Source organism: Eutrigla gurnardus (genome assembly GCF_963514095.1).
Source record: "Eutrigla gurnardus genome assembly, chromosome: 23".
Lineage (NCBI taxonomy): Eukaryota > Metazoa > Chordata > Actinopteri > Perciformes > Triglidae > Eutrigla > Eutrigla gurnardus.
The window spans coordinates 8,856,760-8,876,940 of record NC_139934.1 but is presented as its reverse complement, the minus strand read 5'-3'; the positions used below and the strand labels follow the sequence as shown (position 1 = coordinate 8,876,940).

Sequence of the window (20,181 nt, the reverse complement as noted above, 5' to 3'; positions counted from 1 at the left end):
TATTTTCAGTTTGATCATCATCTTCCTTTTTTCTCGCCATCTGCACTGCAGATATCTTTGCGCCCAACTCTGCAGCCTTTATGTCTTTGCCTCCCTCCTTTGTCTATCCTGCATTTGATTTCCACAAATACGGGTGAGGAACAAGTGTGAGACTTGTGTCAATTGCCCGAATGGACACCTGCGCCATCCATGGAGGAGGACCCGTGGTGTGACTAATAGGAGAGCAGCCCTTCTGCTGCAATTGAACACAGGTCTAGCCAAAGCAGCAGGGAATGTGTTGACTGTTGTTGAAAAAGAAAAGGTTAAAGAAAAAGTCCATGTCTTCAAAACCCACTGCAGTGCAGGTGCCAAGTATAATATTTGCCAGCAGATATAAAAAAAATGAAGGTAACGCCTAAAATGAACAGAAACCCTTTACTTTGAATAAAGTGTGTTTGCTAGAGAAAAAATGGAGACTCAAGAATGCCAAACTCTTCCAGCATCCTGATTTGGTTTTGTTTTACATGTTGCTTGGAGTGAATTTACAGTCTGATGATTAGTTGAAATTATGCTTTCTAGATGGCGGTTGCAATTAAATCCTTCATTGGTGCAAGTAGGGGGTGGAGCACTTGTGTGCGAGGAGACAATTTGTTGTACCAGATTGTTAACCAGCTATTCTCTCCTGATGAGCTACTTAGTCAACTGTATATCGTATCGTTACCCGCCTCACAACATGTGTTTCCTTCTCTCTTGGAATCCAGCATGTGCTGTTGAGATGATGAAGGGGTTACATCATTGAATTAGATTAGGCCTTTTGCAAGTGCAATGCATGCAAGTCGGAAAATTATCAAAATGAGGGGAGAAAGTGACTTATGCTGGGTTATCCAAAGTTCAATTAAGATAAATGTTTGGTAAGAATAACAATCATTCAGTATTGTGTGGAATTAATTAACGCTGTTTGACGCCCAACTTAACACATATCATTATGTCCCCCATGACTGCGTGAGCATCGAGGGGCGATGGACAAGGTTGGATTATGGAGAAGAAGAACATGCTCCGGGCTCTCCATGAACACTGCCTTTCTGATTGAAGTGACCACCTGAGTCTTTTAATCAAGCCGTGTTAAAAAAAATTAAAAAATAAAGGACAAAACAATCACCTCTGCCATCCCCGCCTTTTGATAGTACTTCATTCCCCATTCTTGCTAATGACCTTTTGTGTTCTTGCTTCCCGACAGTGAAACCCATTAATTATGCCCTGGGTTTAGATCCGTGATGGATTTAATCTTGTATATTACAAGCCCGCGACCCCAAAATGCAAATGGCCAACGAGGCGTTTGTTGAACAGCAGTACGCCACCACCCCTCCTCCCCCCCTTTGTCTCTTTGCAAATTAGGTACCGTATGAAAATCTGAATATCATCAGGGTAAATGAGCCTAATGCAAAGCAGCAACTTATCAAGACAAATGATCTGTCAGTCTGCACAGCAAATTGCATCATAAATAATCACGCGCTATTGTTTTTGAGGGATAAAGGGGAATAACAAATCCTCCAACTTGTCATCCACATGAAGGCGATACTTTCCTTGATGGAGAGTACTTAACAAAGCTAAAGCAGAGTGATTGTTGCTGAGGCGGAGTATTCGCTACACCTATTACTTTTTTGAACCGTCACTCAGAAGCAATACGAGCTGCGTATCAAAGAAATATCAATCTGCACTTTGACCCCGTTGCTTCCCCACCAATTCTGCTGATTGTGTTTGAACATTAAAACAAGGTCCTTTCATGAAGAGCCATCGTTATAAGGTCAGAGCATCAATACATGTGCTTACCAGCAGCTGGGTCAGACTGTGACAGGACTGAATCCCATTGGTCGAGGTCATCTGCCAGCAGCCGTGCCTTGGTGAGAATAGATCTGTTCACCAGGAGGTTTTGCAGCTCGATCAACATCCCGGCAATTCTGGTTTACCAAAAAATAAAAAGAAGAGCACAAAATTCCCGTCATATGATCTGAAATCATCACCAAAAGATTCTGTTTTCATCCTATAATGTTTTAAAAGACAAGACAGCGAAGAGCTTGTTCAAGTACATACATGGAGTTGTTGAAGTTGTTTACTTGGCCTGGCGTCTCCCCCGGCGTTGGATAGTTCAAACAGGGATTGTCGATGTTACACATCATACCTTGAAGCCAGGGCAGCACGCCAGCTGATGGCATGGCTTTATTTGGGTAGTGGCCTACAGGAAGAGAGGTGAACGTGCCTGATTCATCTACACAGATGCATTGTTTTCAGGAGATACAGATGCAGCGATGCCCCAACGAAGGTTAGTATTGTTTATGTTCTTTTGAGATTTTACTCAACATTTTGAAATACAGTTCTGTTACTTTCAAATAAATTAATTTGCTAAATAGACTTCAATATGACAACTGGGCTTGTACTTACATTGGCCTTTATAAATAGGCTTATTGGTGGACCGCACCCACACCAGTATGAAGAAGAGAAACAGAGGCCATACCACTTCAACGACCAGCCGCACCTGCTCAAAAAAAAAAAAAAAGGTGGTCTCATTTTCATAATTTGTTTATGTAATATACCTTCAGAACATGACATGTCTCACTTTATTTGCATAGTATTCTCATAAGCTAAGAACGTGACATCACTCGTAAAGTCAAAGCAAAGGTGACTGGGTTGAGTTTGTGCAGTTAAGACTGTTAATGATTGACTGAAATGACGTAAGGAGGCTGTGCGTATCCGTGTGAGCTTGTTTACAACGTAGCTGCATGTGCCACAGTCCATCATGTGTTCCTCTTCTGGACGAAGAATATCAACCGCCTCCTTGATTTGACACAACCACTTCAATAACGGCCAGCAGGTAGCGGCCCACGCAGCATGCCAGGCTTTTTTTTATTTTTATTTCAACCTCAGGCAATGAATGTAGAAGGAAACCAATAAAGCACACACTGAAGATCTCAAGGCCTTGCTTCTTCACTGGGTCGTACGTCGGTTCAAGGTCCAAGGATTTACCAAACACACCTACGTGTTCAAGGTAATGCACACCTCTGAAAGCTGAGGGTCAAGCATTTGTACCATCGTAGATTTCCCTCCATAATTCAGCAGGAAGTAATATAATAGTTGTCGACTTCCGGTGAGATATCACAATGCCGCAGCTCGTCCTTCCTTGACTCGTCAACCGCACACCCTCTGCCATCTCGGCTTTTATGTGTCCCTAGACACCACATTGCTCAATAACCCCCCACCAGCCCTGCACTCACCCACCCACCGACTCTCTCCCGCTAACCTAAGCCGACCTGGTCTGCCCGCACACTCATCCCTTTCAGCATCTCTGCCAGAGTGGCCTGCTTAGAGGAATCAACAGGAAAGCTCCACTCTGCTCATCTGATCCCCTGCTCCTGCTGTGGTAACATGTTCAGACACTGGCATCTGATGAATGCACATAAGCACACATTATCAGAAGAAAACTTCTGTTGTCTTCGTAATGACACTGGAGGGCAGGCAGAGGTGAGGATATACAATAATTCAAATAACTTGTAATGCCAGAGCACCATGGCAACCTTATAACTTAAAGTAACATCCCTGCAATAGAGTATGGATGAGGGGGTGGGGGTTGAACACATTTTTTATGCAGGTCAGTTTTCTATATAGGCATATAGAGAATCAGTTTTATAATGTTGTCAATAAATTACAGAAGAAAAACCGTGGGGAAATAAATAAATCACATAACACAAATTTCAAAGAAACTTGAAAGAATTCCAAACTCAGTCCTTTAATTCCCCCCCGTCTGTGTGTCGGAGAGGATGCAGTACTGCTGAGAGGGTGAATTATTATAATGTATTCCAAAGAAAAGGCATGGAGAGGGAACACAGAGATCATGGGGACTTTCTCAATGTCTGGCTCCCCAGGCATTTGCCATCGGACAGAGTCTTTGTGAATAGATAATCTCCTCCTATGAAATTATGTGAAATACTGGACCATAAAATCAGTTTCATGCCTGTTATAAAATCTTAAAATGCTTGGTGAGGCATTCATATAATTGGTCATTAACCTCCATGAGCCCTCCACAAGCACCATTGTCCTTGCTAACTCCCACTGGTTTTGTCTACTACTAATATTTCATGTTGACATTGGCCAAATATCCTACATTCCGTGCACAAAAACCACATATTTTAGGGGGAAAGGAGGTGCATATTCCCCCCTTAAAAAAAAAAGGATACCACCCTGTTCTTTTGCTTCTTGTCGATAACATTAACAAGGGGAATGTTTCCCAGATACAAAGTTAGACAATTGACTTTGCCTTGAGTTATTCCAAGAAAGTATGAACTTTGATGAAAGCAGATTTTTTTTTTTTTTTGTGAAGATGTCTTTTGTTCTACTCTGGCAACAGGCACACTGCTGTGCTCGAGCCCCTAACAAAACAAGTGGGTGGATGTGACTCCGATCCTCGCTGCAACCGTATAAATCAAAGAACACACTGCGGCTCTTTGTAACTGCTATATCTGCCTCAAAATGACTCATAAGACTAACTAGATTCCATGACAACTTGCGTCGACCCTTGAAATGCGGCTGCAACCACACGGTGTGAGTGTTATCTTCCCCCAGCATGTGACCTCTTGCCCATTGTGGAGAACATCAGAGGCAATAAAATCCACCATATATCAATGACTGATCATGAGTAGACTAGTGTCTGTGATGAGAATAAGGAAGTCATGACGTGGGTGACGGGAACTGTCCAGAGCAAAGGGAGAATACCGAAGAGACTCAAGCCTCAACAGCAGGGGTTAAACATTAGCTTCAAGTTTGATAAATCATTGAGGTATCCACATGATGCATTCACATAAAGGCAATGCCAACATTCCAGATTTAAAATACAGATTTCAATTTAAATTGACATATTTTGGAGCATCTGTAAATCTTATATATCCAGCAGGTATTTGTATTTCGTTTGTCGAAACAAGTTTGTCCATCTTCTAATTCGGTGTACACAAATTAACACTTTAAGTTAAATTGTATTCAAATGTGAACATTTTCATTAGGAATGATGCATGGGAGTTGTCATTTCAATTGAAACGCTTTCAAGTCGTTGAAGCTGAAGCACAGAAGGGGTTGGAGTCGTGTTTTGAAGTGTAATTGCTGAAAGCATGTTAAAGTTTTGTTTCAGGTTTGATCCCTGTCGACAGACGAATTGACAGTTTGTATGAAAGCACATTAAGAACGTGAATCAACATGTAAAACACGAGCACTGAAAGCAGATGAACTTTCAGTGTAAAAGCGGTTTGCAACTGGGGCGTGGCAAACAAACATCACGAAAATATAATATACTCTAGCTATGAAATTTTTGCATTAAAACTGATTCTGGCAGCGAGGGCAATTTTTGGTTTCAGCTAAATTGTTGTCTAGTCAAAGTTTCTGTAAACTGTTATTCAGTTTTCTTTTAGCTGAGTGAACTCTTGAGACATAAATATTAATAACCTTGCATTGTCTGGTAACATTTCTGTAAACAGCAGTGACCCGACAACTCTGTATAACATTGGTGAGGACAGGCTGACAGTGAGTTTGTAAGAAGAGCCAGAAGGAGTATTTGCCCTTCACAGTAAGCATTTAACATTTGTCATTCTGTATCCCGTTCTATTCAGCCAAAGACTGGCATTGTTAGAACTAAAACACAGGCAATGTGACATAACATGCACAAGAGATACATCTCCAAAAATCGAAGGCGACACTTCAAATTGCTCTGCATTAAGGTAAGATTGTTCTAGTTCTCTAGCGGGAGAGTTTAAGGCAGCTTACTTCTATAGGAGACGATTTTCGCAGTGAAATCCCTCCCATTACCTTCCCCTCCCATGAATAACTTAGTTGCCCTTGATAACGCAACCCTGGGACCATAACCTCATTTTACCTCTATTGCTGACCAATTTTAGCAGATATTCGTTGATTTGCAAAGGGGGCTTGGTGAACACAACTGTACCTTTTGTCTCTTCCGGAGAGTGAAGTTCTTCCACAGGAGCAGAGTGAATTGCGTCAGGAGACCCATTATGGCTTATCCTGGCAATATCCTGCCAAAGCGTCGCTATGGAAACTGGCCCACTTAATAAACCCTGGAGGGAATAAAAGGCAGAGTTTGGTTTTAATACAGAGGAGCAATGCATCTTGGGGGGAGTGCCACTAATCATTCACTTCCCCAGGCCTTGGGGCTTATGGTGCAGCACCTGTTCTAAGAATTATTATCACCTACACTCAGCAAATCTCTGGATGGGGCAATTTCTCACATGGGGTTGCACTGTTTGGATTTACAGTAGAAGAATCTTCATTAAAGACCATGTGGTAGTTTTACTTAATTTATTGCATATAAAAATATGAGATCAAGACTAAAACCTCCCATATTTTCCTCTTAAAAGCCTCTTTGTCTCATTAACCACCACTGTGCGACACATTCTGTCAATGAATCAGTCTGTTTTTGGTGAAAGACAAAGCTTCGTCAATTTTCATGTGAACCAAAGATTGCTGTAAATTATTTACTGCAGGTTTTATTACCCACTGAACACTGATTACACGGATAATAAACAAACAGATCTGCTGTGGCGTTTTTACACTGTTCACATCAAGCATGACCTTGATAAAAACATTTAAAAAACTCGCCTTTGACTACAGTTCATTCATTGACCCACCATGAGGTCCAATTCATTTCTGCGGGAACGTTAGTCGTTCTAAGATCAGATACATGTATTACATCTAATACAAGTGAGAGTTTTTTACTTTTACAGCAGCCATTTAAAATGGTAAAATAGCGACTCTGTAAATTAATATTTCTCCCATGGTTCGGATCATTTATATGACAAAAAAAAAAAAAAAAACGGCTATGTATTTAAAACTTTTGACATTTATTGTAATATAATATACATTTGAATATGAAAACATAGGTTTTAATGGGTGATCATCATTTAACCTGGCCTGCATGCCTTTGGAACGTGGGAGGAAGCTGGAGTACACAAAACATGTTATTAAATGTATGTTGCTTATTAGATTAGCTGTAAAACAAGCATGTCATCATGTAGGTGTTTCAGTACAAACCACTACAAATAGGGAAGGGCATCCTATAATAGTTATAAATTGTTAATATTCCATGGCCAAGGTATGTGAGCTCTGTTAAAACATGTTGCAGAGCACTTCAACTGATGCTCCGTGGAGACTTCGAAGATAAGTGTATGTGTGCAAGGTGGATCAGGTGAGGAAGGGCTTTTTAGCCCAAGGGTAGTCCTGACAAATGTGCCGCCTTTTAATGCTCCATTTCCTCTTTCTGTGCAGGTTCCATCTTCCCTCTGTGTGTTTACATTATTTACTGCTACTTCATGGATGTTTTATTTACCGTCATGGGAAAGTTGAGCCTCCATCACTTCCAAATGGCCAAATAGGCGCTCTAATAGGCAGCTCAAGGCAGTTCAATTATCTACAAACAGAATACTGGTGAGAGGTTGAAAAAATGTTTTTTTTTCTAATGGCAATGCCAATTTGTACTGTTTTTTTAGCCAACTGTGTTGAAGCATTACATCAAATCACATAATTGGACATTTACCATCACCACACCACCTCCTCCACAGCAGGCTGCTCTCACTCAGCTTTCGTACTAAAAAGTACGAAAAGTAAAGCATGATATTTTCGTATGATTTACTACGTATTACACAGAGCCGCAGTCACGTAAACGATGCGCTCAGGAGGTAGAGGGGGTTACCCGGCGACTGCAAGATTGCCGGTTCGATACCAGGCTCCTCCAAATTCCAACCCTAACCTTAGCTTTTACCCTAACCGACAAACGAAAGATCATATACATTCACTGAAGGATTAATATGAGAAGAAAATCCATATTTTTCGCTAGGAATGTCATCAAAACGTACTTTAATGCAGAGAATACGTTGTCCACAGTTTGTCTTGTCGTGCGTATTCACCATTTGCTTTAACCTTCATTCCATGCATGGTAACTAAATTGCACAAGGGTAAAATGGCCTGGGTTTTTACATAAAGGCCCTGTATGCACACAAAACACTCGACTCCATCAAATGCTTGTATAATTGAGTATGTGCATGCACAGCTTTCAAGCCACATCTCTTGAAACATGTAATGCGCAAGAGAAGGACAGCTTGCTACCACCTCCACTCTGAAATCATGTCAAGCATGAAGGGTAAACAACATTTCTAAGAATATACTCAACCCATACGTCAAAAATGTGTGCGTGTGTGTGTGACTTTTGCTGGTATCTGAAAAAAGAGAGCGTCTGTAAAGATGGCGTGGGTGTGTGTGTGTGTGTGTGAGCTCAGCTCAAGGACACTTTTTTAAATCCTGCATCTAAAGAAAAGATAACAAGTAACAAGAGAGGGTGTGCTTGTGATTTGCATTGCAGCCGCAGTGTTACACAATGAATATCATTCTCCAGAGAACAAAAACCATACACTGTGAAGAGTGTTTTCCAGATCATCATTTTAATCTGCGACTAGGAGCACACAGAATAATTGAAGTAATAAGTTCTTTTTGCCACTTTTTAGACTCGTTTTTACACGAGAGTGTGGCCATCAGGCGCTGGCATCAGCTTTTCACTGTATCATTAGTTCCATAGAAAGCCCCAAGAAAGGAGCGGGGAAGGGAGAGAATGTATTGAAACCCAAAAACGAAAAGCTTTGTTTTGAGAATATATATATAAGTGCTGATGCATGCCTAGCGTTTAGGGACCAGGGACAGCAAAGTGCATTATTTCAGCCCCAAGGATGATCGAAAGAGTCCACAGATATTTGTCATACAGCATGAGCAGAGAATGCCAATGACATCTGTTACAAGGGGTCTCTGAAGGGTATAATGGTGCTTCTTCATCCAATCCGTCTTTTAGTTCCTCTTTCTAATGCTGCTCTACAACCTCACCACAACATGAAGTCGATACACTGCGACTTATTCCGGTTACCCATATATTATGTTAAGACTTTTTTTCCCCAACAGCATGATCATGCTGGTTATTAAATTGCTGTACAATTTAATCACCAGCATGACCCCTGATTGTGCTGCTGTGCGTCATTGTACAACAATGATCTGAAGTAATAAAATGTTGTAAAAAGTGACATTAAGAGAACTGCTATTCTGAATTATAGGTTGTTGGGAGTGTTGGTGTGTACAAGATCCTTAAAATTGATACCTGTAGTTCTGGTTGAAATTAAAACATCCCCCCAAAATGTATTACTTAAAAATGCAGAGGAAACTAGAAAAGAACAATTTCAGTGCAAGACAGAGCAACCTCAAGAGGTCATTAAGCATGCATGCATTAACTGGCCACCCAAAATATAATGCAGTTTGCTACAGCAGAATGCCAGATAAGCCATGGACAGACACAGGCACTCACTCACTCACTCACAAATTTATGTACGTATCATCCCTGCGGCTGAGATAAATAAAGTTTAAAAAAGCAACTGCAGGTTGAATTCAGGTTGCTGGCAATGGATTCAAACAGTGACACAGTTTCTCAGCTAAATGAAATATCTAAACTTAAACAGAAACATTTTCATTCATTCCATAACCTCTTCTCTTTTGTATACTCAGTATTTTTTTTTTGCGCAGCTTCTTTTTATCGCATTGATTCTCCCTGAAAACTCAAGCAGTGGCTCTGAATACTCAAGCTGCACGTTTCCTGTTTTGAGATGTTTGTGATCTTTTTGGCACAAATGCACCATCACATTGCTTTCTTTTGCTACAGTAGCCATGTTTCCATTCAAGTGCCAAGTGAAGTTTTTGAAATATCACCCCAAAAAAGAAAGGTGACTTAGGGTACTGGTTCGGAGTGAATAAACTCGGCTGCAGAGTAGTTTTGTCAGAACTTGGCAGACTCTAGACATGGCTGCAATCCGCCACGTAGCAAAGTAGTAGAAGTTGTGAACCAGAAATAACTGAGTTTGGCCATCTATCCAGAGAGATACATATAGAGGTCTCCAGGAGCTGAACTAACTTTCTCTTATTTCAGCTTGTATTGACCATGTTTCATGCTGTCGAGAAACGAGGACAAGCATTTGCCATTATGGGGATATACAGGATATACCGAATTCAATACCACTGAAAAAAACAATGCATCGCATGTACATCAACATAAACTCCTTTACATACTGATTGTTCGCAAATTTACTATGACTCCCTACCGATCTGCCTCAATGAACTACTTTTGAATACATCATGATAGCTATGTAGCACTGTAGCAATTTCAGCGAGATTGCCCATCGTCCCCAGAATGACGCCGACGTCTCTGGTACCTGCGGCGCCAATACAAGGAACGTTTTCACTTTTTAAAACCATGCAGGTTTCTCCTCATGACAAACAGACATTCTTAAAGCTGCTCAAAGCTCACAATCATTTCAACCCATCTGTGTATGCATAGTAAACAAATGTTGGATGTTCACGGATAGGTGAAAACCTGCTGCATGATGGTTTGATATCACTTTGGCCGTGCAGATTCTCACAGCTTCGGCAAGGATAAATCCTGCTTATGACATGGCTGCAATGCAAGCGCTTAAATTAGCTTGCACTAGTAAACTCATGGGACCCACCCCCACTGTCAGTGAGGGGGGAATGGCAACCAAGCATAGTTTGTGCTCCCTAGCCCCCGAACAATGGCTGCCAAGCTACCCCTGCAGGCGCCGCATGTGCAGGAGCCCAAGTGATACCACCAGATGGGCAGCTGCCACAAACCCCAGCACCTGCATTACACGGCCTGCAGCAGGGCTATCGTCTGTGATCCAACACGGTGGCTCTCAGCCTGCATGTGTCAAACATAGCCCCCAGATACTCCACCTGCTTGTGCGGCATCGGGCTGCCCCCCTTCCAGCTGATCATGAACCCCAACTTGGTTAGTTGGAAGATCATGTGGAACATAGCCCATTCTCTGGACTAAGCCATGGCGATGAGGACTTTCAAATAAAATACCCTCTTGATCAAATCTACGGGGGGGTCAGGGGCACCTTGGCACCCATGAACAGAGGAGGAACACAGTAGAGCTGGGGGGAGTCTTGTCCATTTGAGGCCACTCCTCGTAAAAATGCGTTAGAAGGCAAGTCAACAGCATTGGGGCAGCAGCAGAGAATGTCTCAGACCTCAGATCAGCAAACCCTTCAATCAATGGAAGGTAGGACAATAGGAGGCGGACATGGGAAAATCAGAGCTGGAGAAGAGGCCCTAAATATAACGCTGCTAAAACAAATTGTGGAAGACATCATGACACTGCATCCAATCCTTCCTGTTTCCCTGAGCCAGAGATGGGACCCGTCAACGCATCGCCGTCCCTCCTGTATCAGTAGCAGCTGACATTGTGTGCGTTTCTCTTCTGCCTCCCTGTGTGAGATAGATGAAAGAGGAACAGACTCCTTCAACACAGTGCTGTGCCACCGGCTGATAGCTCACACGACTGATCTTGTCGGCCAGCTGCCTCCTTACTGGAGGTGGGCCGACAATGGCCAGCGTGTGTTTGAGGGCTTTGACACTGAGCAGGCATGAAACGTCAAAATTTGGTTCGGGCAAAATTTTACTCGACGTCATGAGGAGAGAGAGGAGGGGAACTTTGAGAAACAAACTGTTTCAATTAAAACCTTTTTCAGTTTCAGTGAACAGCCCTCAGTCCACTCAAGACCGTTCTGTTGGTACATTGCCCTCTCTGTGCTCAGCTGAATGCGTTCACCTCTCCTCACTGTCGCCTGGCTTTTGATGGTGAGCAAGCGGCTGAACTGTGGTCTGAAGATCTGATCCGTGCTAACAGGGACTCCCGGGGATCATCTCGGCCCTTCCCTAAGAGCGGAGCCCACCGTGGGGAGAAACATCACAAAGCCTGGGTGTCTCCAAGACAAGTCTGCCTTGTATACTGTCACACGGATTTGGGCAGGCACATCCTGATTAGCCAGTTTTGCTTGAGCAAATTGTCAAAAGGGTGTGCTCGTGATTGGAGGGTCCATAGTCCAGAAGAGGGTGAACACAAAACCATGAGATGCCTTTGAGCATACAGTCATAAAGGAGGACAAAACTGTTATGTTGATGGATCCAGTAGTATGGGAGATTCGCTGTGGACAGACGGACAAACGCACGCACACACACTCTCCCAAGTGTGTAGCTAATGCACAACTACTTCCTTCAATCATAGAGACTTTAAGCTGCGTCATTGGAGTCTGTCAAAATAATATCACTGATACAAAGTCAGTCATTACACCTAATTGGTTTTGGAGAAGTAATATCTCCGAGCTCTGCCTCCTGCCGCAACCTGTCAATCACTTTTAGCAGCTAATTACTCATTCATTAGAAACACATTAAAATGATAAATAAAAGAATTGTCGGATAAACATTAGCACATCATGAATTATTAAGACATGTCATTCAAGAGGAAATCATTTTGGCACATACAGTACAAAGGTACGTCACATGTGGAACCACCTCTTTATGGCTCGTTATCAGTCTAGGCTCAGTGTAGATCATTAACATGGTAGTCTTTCCCCTTCCGACCCGGCAAACAACCCGTTATATGAGCATCTTTTACATTCCTCATATGTAGTCAACTTTAACCAAACATATAATCCAATACTTTATTTCCTTCCGTAATTGTGCAACTCAAAAAGGCAACAATTGAAATCCAATATTTCCTTTTCCTTCCTTATTTCTATTTTAAAAAGCAGCCAGCCTGGAGACCGGGATATTAAATGCTTTCAAATACGATAACCAGTTCTCGTGGCACTCTATTTGATCTATGACAGACAAGACAGGCAGCCTCGGGAGCAGAGAGCAAGCTACAATAACAACAACAGCAGAAGCGAGGCGGCAACACAGGAGGCTTGGCTACAAAACATGTGTCCTGTTAGAGTAAACAAACTGTCAAAAACAACCTACCTCCAAGCTGTTTGGTTCCCACCTATCAGCACATCTTAGGGCCCAAAGATGGATTTGACCAGTTTTAACTGCTGGCCCTTATTCCCCATGTCTCTCTTCTCTCTCCCTCTCTCTGACACAATCCCTGCCTCTCTGTTATGTCACTGTCCTCTTTTACCTAGAGTCATAAAGTATGCAAATGACCTCTGTTGAGACTGCCGTAGCGACTGTAGCCCCTGTAACGCAGCCAGGAAGCACACAGGTGGTGTACATTACACAGCATGTTCCCTTAAGCTCGGCCCGGCAGCAGAGCACATATGTCTGCTTCTTGTAGTCTTGTCGGAGTCGCCTGATGAGGCGACGGGGGTGAACGGGAGCACTGGCCTACATTTCGCTGGCCTTGTTTTTGCGCCGTCTCGCAGGGTCTCCTGCAGTACATTTTGAGATGTAGTCACCTGTAGACTTTTAGACAAATTATTCATGAGCTAATTAGTCCTGAAACTACTCCTTTCTTGAAAGTTAACGACGCGTCAGTTAAAGAGGTCAGAAGCCAGATGGGATCATGGGAAGTGTGTTTATTTACTGTGAAACAGACGAGCAGACGATGATATTGCTGATGATGTACGGAATTTGTCACATGGGGTGGGGGGCAGCTAAGTGGAGTGACTGCAGGCTTTTATAGCAACTATATAATTTGGTAACAAGGGGGCTAAGACTTTATTGTGCGCAGTGATAAAGAATAATACCAAAGCTGCACAGGGAGGACATAATTATGTAGATGAGTTGTTTAGACAGGGAATAAACCGGGTTACTTCACACACTGGATGATATTTCTGTGTTCATTAGTCATTCATTAATGTGTCACAAAAAACATAATTGCTTTTCTTTCAGAACAAAGCTAAAACAGGGATATTACATACATTTCATTAGCATGCGTGTTATTCATTGGAAGACACAAAATATCAATTTAAGTTTAGACAAATACTGAAATGAGATCAGAAAATGCCAACCAGTTTTAAATAACGCTACAGCGCAAGGATAAATAACTCAAAGCGTGTGGATTTCTGTCACGACTGTGATCAAATGTTCTTCCAAACTTCCTGAAAAAACTTTTTCCCTGTCCCTCACAATCACGGAGAGGTTGCTGTGACTCATTCATGAGGTGTAGGTCCATACTCTCAATTAGTTACACACACTCATGCTCATGGAGCCCAGGTGAAACCTCAACTGCCCAAAAGTAATTGCTTCGACTAATGAAGTGCTGCCGCTCGAAGGTGCCAGCGCGGTGGAGTACACCTGCTGTTCCCAGGTCAGTAAACCCTGTATTAGTCTAGCCATACTAATGAAAAACAAGGTGCACATTTGCCACAGCACTAACTTGTAATTTGTTTCTTGCATACCTTAAGGAACAAATGATAATGGCCACACGACCTCAACCTAGCAAGAAAAAAAAATAGCAAAGGGCCACAAACTGAAGAGCTTTTGTTTGTGTTTTTATTTTGTGTTTGATAGCTCATATTTAAAAATGTGGATGACTATTTTACACAGGTATAGGAGCTATATGGAAATTGAAATGATATGTAAATTACATGTGATAATGTAATAAAGGGGCAGGACATGATAAGCATAGCTTCCTTCCTCAAAGTTGAAAACATTTTTTTTGTTTGTATTTTTCATAATTTAATGATGTATTTCATGGAATGTAATTATTGTACTTTGCATTGGAGGAAAATAAACATCAAATCAAGAACTGGATGAGTAAAGCAAAGTGGGAAAATAAGCTTTAAAAAAAGCAAATATTCAGTGAAGCAAATCCTTAATTTAACTGTTTCCAAGTATGACTCTCTCAACAACATTGGTACATAACATGCTCATCTTTTGGATGCCTTTGCAAAAATAATGGCTGAGCAGAAAACAAGCTGTAATATGACACTGGATCAAGGCAACCCTCGTTGCTGCAGACTAGATGCATAGAAAAATTATACAGGTCATTTGGATCGAACACTTTATCCACTCCAAGCGAGATAAGTAAAACAAAGCTCCAACTTTAACACCCTCATCACCATCTCTCCACTCTAATCATTATAGAGAACTAATGCTCGCTGTGATCTCCAGGAGTAAAAATATTCCTTGCCACACAAGCTAGTAACAAGCTCCTTTGCAACCCTCGCTGATTTTATTGCTTGCTCAGGGGAACTCAAGTACAGCAAAGTTCACTGACTGACTTATTTATGTGGATGAAAGTTCAATCTGGCACCATTACTTGGTAGACCCTTGTGTGCTCGCATTTCAATCAACTTGGAGAAAAAAAAACAAAATAAGAAAAAAGTATTCACGGATGAATACCCGTGTAAGGATAGTCAATATCCAGGGCTGCTCTCTGCCAACAGGAACATCACAGAGATCTCTGAGAGGCTAGCTTGCGAGCTGGTGTTGATTCTGACCTCACTTTCAACAATTTCTCCCTGCCTGTTGATGAGGTGAGAAATAAACACACAGGTGCTTGTTAACCATGGTCATCCGGACAGCTGATGGACACTGGCCAGAGAATAAACATTCATCAGCACTATAGGGTCACAGCTGGCATTTGGAGGTTTCTTTTTCTTCATTTCCGTGTTATTTCTACCTCTTAGCAGGTTTGAGTTGTTCTGGGGAAAAGAAACCCCGAAAAGTTGAGGAAAACAAATAACAGCCTTCCTCCACAGATGCCGTAGCCTCTCCCTGACTGCCGGCCATGGGTACAATTGTGTTTGTTTTCACTTCAGCCAGCAAAGCCCACACAGAAACACTTTTTTCTTGTTTAAACTTATGTGGTCTATTGTGACATCGCCGTTGTATACACTGCAGCATACACTGTGAGAAAAACAGCACTTTGGAATTTGGACTCACGGGGCCATTCGATTTAAGCAGAAAAACTGTTCAATGACCTTTCTATAAGATTTCACATATATTCCTTGTAGACGTGTTAAAAACAAATATTTTATTGAGTTACAGATTCAACATCTTTTTTAGTCAACCTCTTATTCAATAATCTTAAATAAGATAATCATAAATCATAAGGCTAGGCAGCTTTGTCAAGCCGATATTTAAAAGTATCCCGATAATGGAAATTCACCGTGATCAACTTATTGTTATTGTTTTTTTTATCGTGATCTGTGATAAAAAAATTGAATAACATCCCACCCCTAGCTTCCACCAAGTAGCCGGGAGCTACCAGTTTGTTTTACACTTGTTTTTATTGAAGAATAGCTGCTAACAATTCAGCTCATGGATCGTGTGCAAAGCTCCGCTCGGCGTGAAATACAGGGATCAAAGGAGAGAAACTAGCACACAAGTAAATGACAGCAAAACTCAGTGAAGACTCATACCGATGATGGGCAATGCAATGAGGGGGGGGAAACACTGACTTGAAAAAGCAAGGGCCATTCAAATTGACGTATCCGACAGTCGGTTGTATGTGGACGTTGAATTCTGGCAACAAATTGACGTTGTTGTGTTCCTCCGCTGCCTCATTTGACAGCTGATATTAGATTTATTATGGGAACATTACTGTAAGGTAGATGCATTCAGCAAAGGGGCCTTACCATTTTCCATCTAGGGGTGTCAAATCCAAAATGCTTCCACATTGCTTCTCCGACAGCTCAGTGTCATGATTATCCATTCATCACAGCACGCTGGTTTACTCCATTTTGCATTGATGTAACAAACAGCAATAGCCTAGTTTACTGAGGGAAACAGGGCATGCAGTAGATCAGTAGTAACGGTGCAAATGCTCCACACAGGCCACTGGATTTGAGCATGGAAGTTCATTCACTGTTACACAGGAAAAAAGCTAATAAGTGGACCAGTGACTGTTTTTTGTGTGCATTTTAAATTCTAATCATTACAGAATATTTCCTCCCCCACCACACATTCAAATTGTAGTTCAAATTTTCAGTTATAATTGACATCCCTACAAGCGATAGACACTTGGACTTATTTCAAAGCAAGATTTGTCAGATCCAAATCTCCAGGACTTCAAAGGATATTCCAGTAGTCTGTGGACATGTTGTAAAAGGTTGACGTTAATATTACACAGGCTTTTGGACAGAATCGGTGCACATCGCTTTCCTGTAGCCTCCGGCGTTACATTAACACTCGAGTTTTACATTTTTTATTAGGATGGTAAATTCTCATTGTTACACGTCATCCCTTCAAATGGGAGTGACCATGGCAAATTCCTCATACAATGATTTCATTTGCATACCCTCTATAGCTAACGACTGTGGTGGGAAATGGGGAGGGATTACATCCAACTACTGGCTGACACCTGAAACCAATCAGCTGGTGACCCCACGCCTCCATGCCTCCACCCTCCCCTGGGCCAACAGTGGGTGTTAGGGGCGACACGGAATGCACTGTTATGGAAACGGGCCCTACCAAATTAGAAAAGGTAGAAAATATGATTTTTCTCCTTTGCGCGTGTCAACAGCCCATGAAAAATGGGCTTATAGCCCGCCAGGCCACACCTGCTGCCATGCTGGCACACAGCACCATGGAAAGAATAGTGCCAACACAGCTATTTGCCAGGATATTGATGGGGCCAAAGTCAGCAATGGTATCATCTGCAGTGCTCCATCAGCTTGGCTAGCTGGAGCACTCCCTTGTATTAGTGGAGATTTTCATCTGGCTGAAAGGTTAACTAGACTTTGCAGGGTGCAGTTCTGACACAATCTGAGTGTGATATCAGTAGCTGTGTTGGATGTTGTTGACATCTCACACAGATGTCCTTGATGCCTTCCTTCACAAGTCATGTACTGCATGTTTTAGCATTTTATTATGATTAAGCACATTGCATTTGTTCTCATCACCCTAAATTTAAACAAAATGCTCAGTAACCCTACAGTCTGATCCATTTGATGGATCAAATAGGAAGTTAGGTTTTTCCGAGGATGACTGGCATACAAATTATCGAGGGATGAACCATAGGAAAACTCACTCTGACCCGTGTTGAAGTTTATGTGCCTTCAGCTATGATATTGGTCCAAACCTTTAACCGTTAGATAAAATATGTTTCCCAAATGTAACACATCATGCTGTTTCACAGCCTTCGTTTTCAAAGCAGGGAACAGACAGTCCAACGTTTGCAACAAAGATAAAAGCAGCACTAATGAGAATGTCTGCTTTTTCTTTTTTATCTGTATCCCTCATGGAAATATAAATTATGCTTCACTATGAAAATGCATTCCTGTGTTATCTGTAAACACCTAATTTTCAGTCCCGAAAGCTTAAGCAAACAGGTAATTCAACGAGAAGAGCCACGGTACAAAAACAAGGTTACATTTTCATTGCCATCCAAATGACGAGCAGTCGTCATTGTGAGGTTTCAGAGTTGATGAAAACATTGGACAGGGCACATCAAGCTCTTATTTTTACAGGAGTGAAAACTACATGTGGTTGTTACTCCATGTTCCCATACAAATGACAGTCAAAACATCTAAAACAATATTAAGATGTGCATTCTGTATATTGAATGCATATGTGCTGATATAAAATCTATTTCCATTAATATGCCCAGTTTGACCGTTCCACAACTCATTATCTGAGAGAGTGACACAGATTTTGGCATCACCTAGACTGATGGATGGCCCTAGAAATATTTTACTGTAAGTTTAAGACTCAATCTTTTGGAGAGCAACTGCCCAGTGGCCAATTTCTTTTTTCAAATATGCATAACAAAAAAACGAAGTAAATATGTGAACTGAGGAATATCAAGTGACCGGAGCCCTATATTTGCCCCTGCATGCTCGGTTATATTGACTCTGCACCGGCAAAGTGGATGTTTTGTTGGGTGTAAGCAGATTTTTCCTTGCTTGCAACCTTGCAGTACATTCACTCTTGGTTACAAAAAAGTTGGTAAAGAAATGGACCAATTTATATCACATTTGCAAAAAAAAAAAAGACAAAGATAACTTAAAAAAAAAGTAAAAAGTTTGTTCTAATTTTTAAGAAAGTCTGGCATTGAATTGGGATGGATGATTACTTTAAAATGTGATTAATAACTCAAAATACATTTGCAAAAACTTGCTGGACTGAACTAGCTGCAGGGGATGAACAGATCAAAATACGAAGATCCAACGCTTCATCCAAGCTTTGATGTAAGAAAGGTTATTTAGTTCCTGTAACCTAACACCCCCCCACCACCCACCAAAAAAAAAAACAAGTATTTTGGAGATATCACTTAATGATTAAAAAAGATCTGAATTAAAGATGAAAGCCAAGTTCCTGGCTGCTAATTTGAAAATTCTTGCTGGACATGATGTTCCAATATTGTATTGTGGCTGTGTTAGAAAGTTGTCAGTTTAAATCCATGCAATGCTGTAAATCACATCAATGCAGAAGATCATTCAACATCAACCTCCCTAACACTGTTCTATACATTGGGTTCAAAGGGTTCACATGGGTAGCATTTATTGCATAGCTGTTGTATTGTATTGTATTGCCAACAACAAGAAAGTGCTTGCAACTTATTTCTTTACAAAAAAATGATTGCGTATCGATTACTGCCAACTGAGACACTTAGAGGGAGGCATCTTGTCCCAGATCTCTCTGCAATGTATTTGGAACTCGTTGTGACTCGTGGAGATAACCTTAACCTTTTAAAGTGTTTTCTGGATCGTATATATTTGTGAGGAGGATGAGGTCATTGGACGTTTTGCAATTCAGATCCTTATTTAAAGCACGAATGGTGTTAGGCATGCATTGAAGCGTGAAGAAACTGCTGAAAATGTTTTCACATCAGCACATAAAGGCATATTGGTCTGGGGAGGACATTATTTGCAGTGAATGACCATATGTGGCACCAAAAGCTCTCAAATATTGAAATTATTGCACACTGAGAAATAGAAGTATGGAATTTCAGCCTTCAAACGGTTAGGGAAACATCACAAATCGACTCATTCGCAGTTAAGATCTTCTAGTTTTTTTCATCCATTATGTGAGTGCCTTTGTTCAATATCTAATTATGTTCCCAAAACTGATATAAATAGGAGTGCTAGCTTTGAAGATGGGACGCCATGTTGAGGGGAGAAAAGAAAGGATGTTCTGCTTATCGACAGAAAAATACATTTCATTTTTACCGTAATTCAGTAGAAGTAATCTCAAGTGGACAATTCATAGCACAGCAATTTGATAATATGGAATCTGGATGCGTTTTAGGGCTTATTTTTCTACACTGTACACAACTTTGTAATTGACATTATTTATCGTACTGTAAAGCCTTCAAATTGAATTACTGTTTTAATTTGCTGAGTAGTGTGCTGTGCCCACTGTTTATGGTTCCAC

At 41.4% G+C, this 20,181-nt stretch overlaps 1 protein-coding gene across 1 annotated transcript in view; it reads right to left on the bottom strand.

Annotated features, from left to right (window-relative positions):
• LOC311009383 (phospholipid-transporting ATPase ABCA1) overlaps positions 1-12,960 on the bottom strand; it is a 121,402-nt gene extending 108,442 nt beyond the window's left edge. The window contains exons 1-5 of the mRNA XM_084003519.1: positions 12,880-12,960; positions 5,960-6,089; positions 2,419-2,512; positions 2,071-2,212; positions 1,810-1,937 (exon numbers count right to left, since the gene is read on the bottom strand). Coding sequence (XP_083859645.1) covers positions 1,810-1,937; positions 2,071-2,212; positions 2,419-2,512; positions 5,960-6,025 — 430 coding nt within the window. The 5' untranslated portion in view covers positions 6,026-6,089; positions 12,880-12,960. The remainder of the gene's footprint in view (positions 1-1,809; positions 1,938-2,070; positions 2,213-2,418; positions 2,513-5,959; positions 6,090-12,879) is intronic.
• Positions 12,961-20,181: the final 7,221 nt, after the last annotated feature.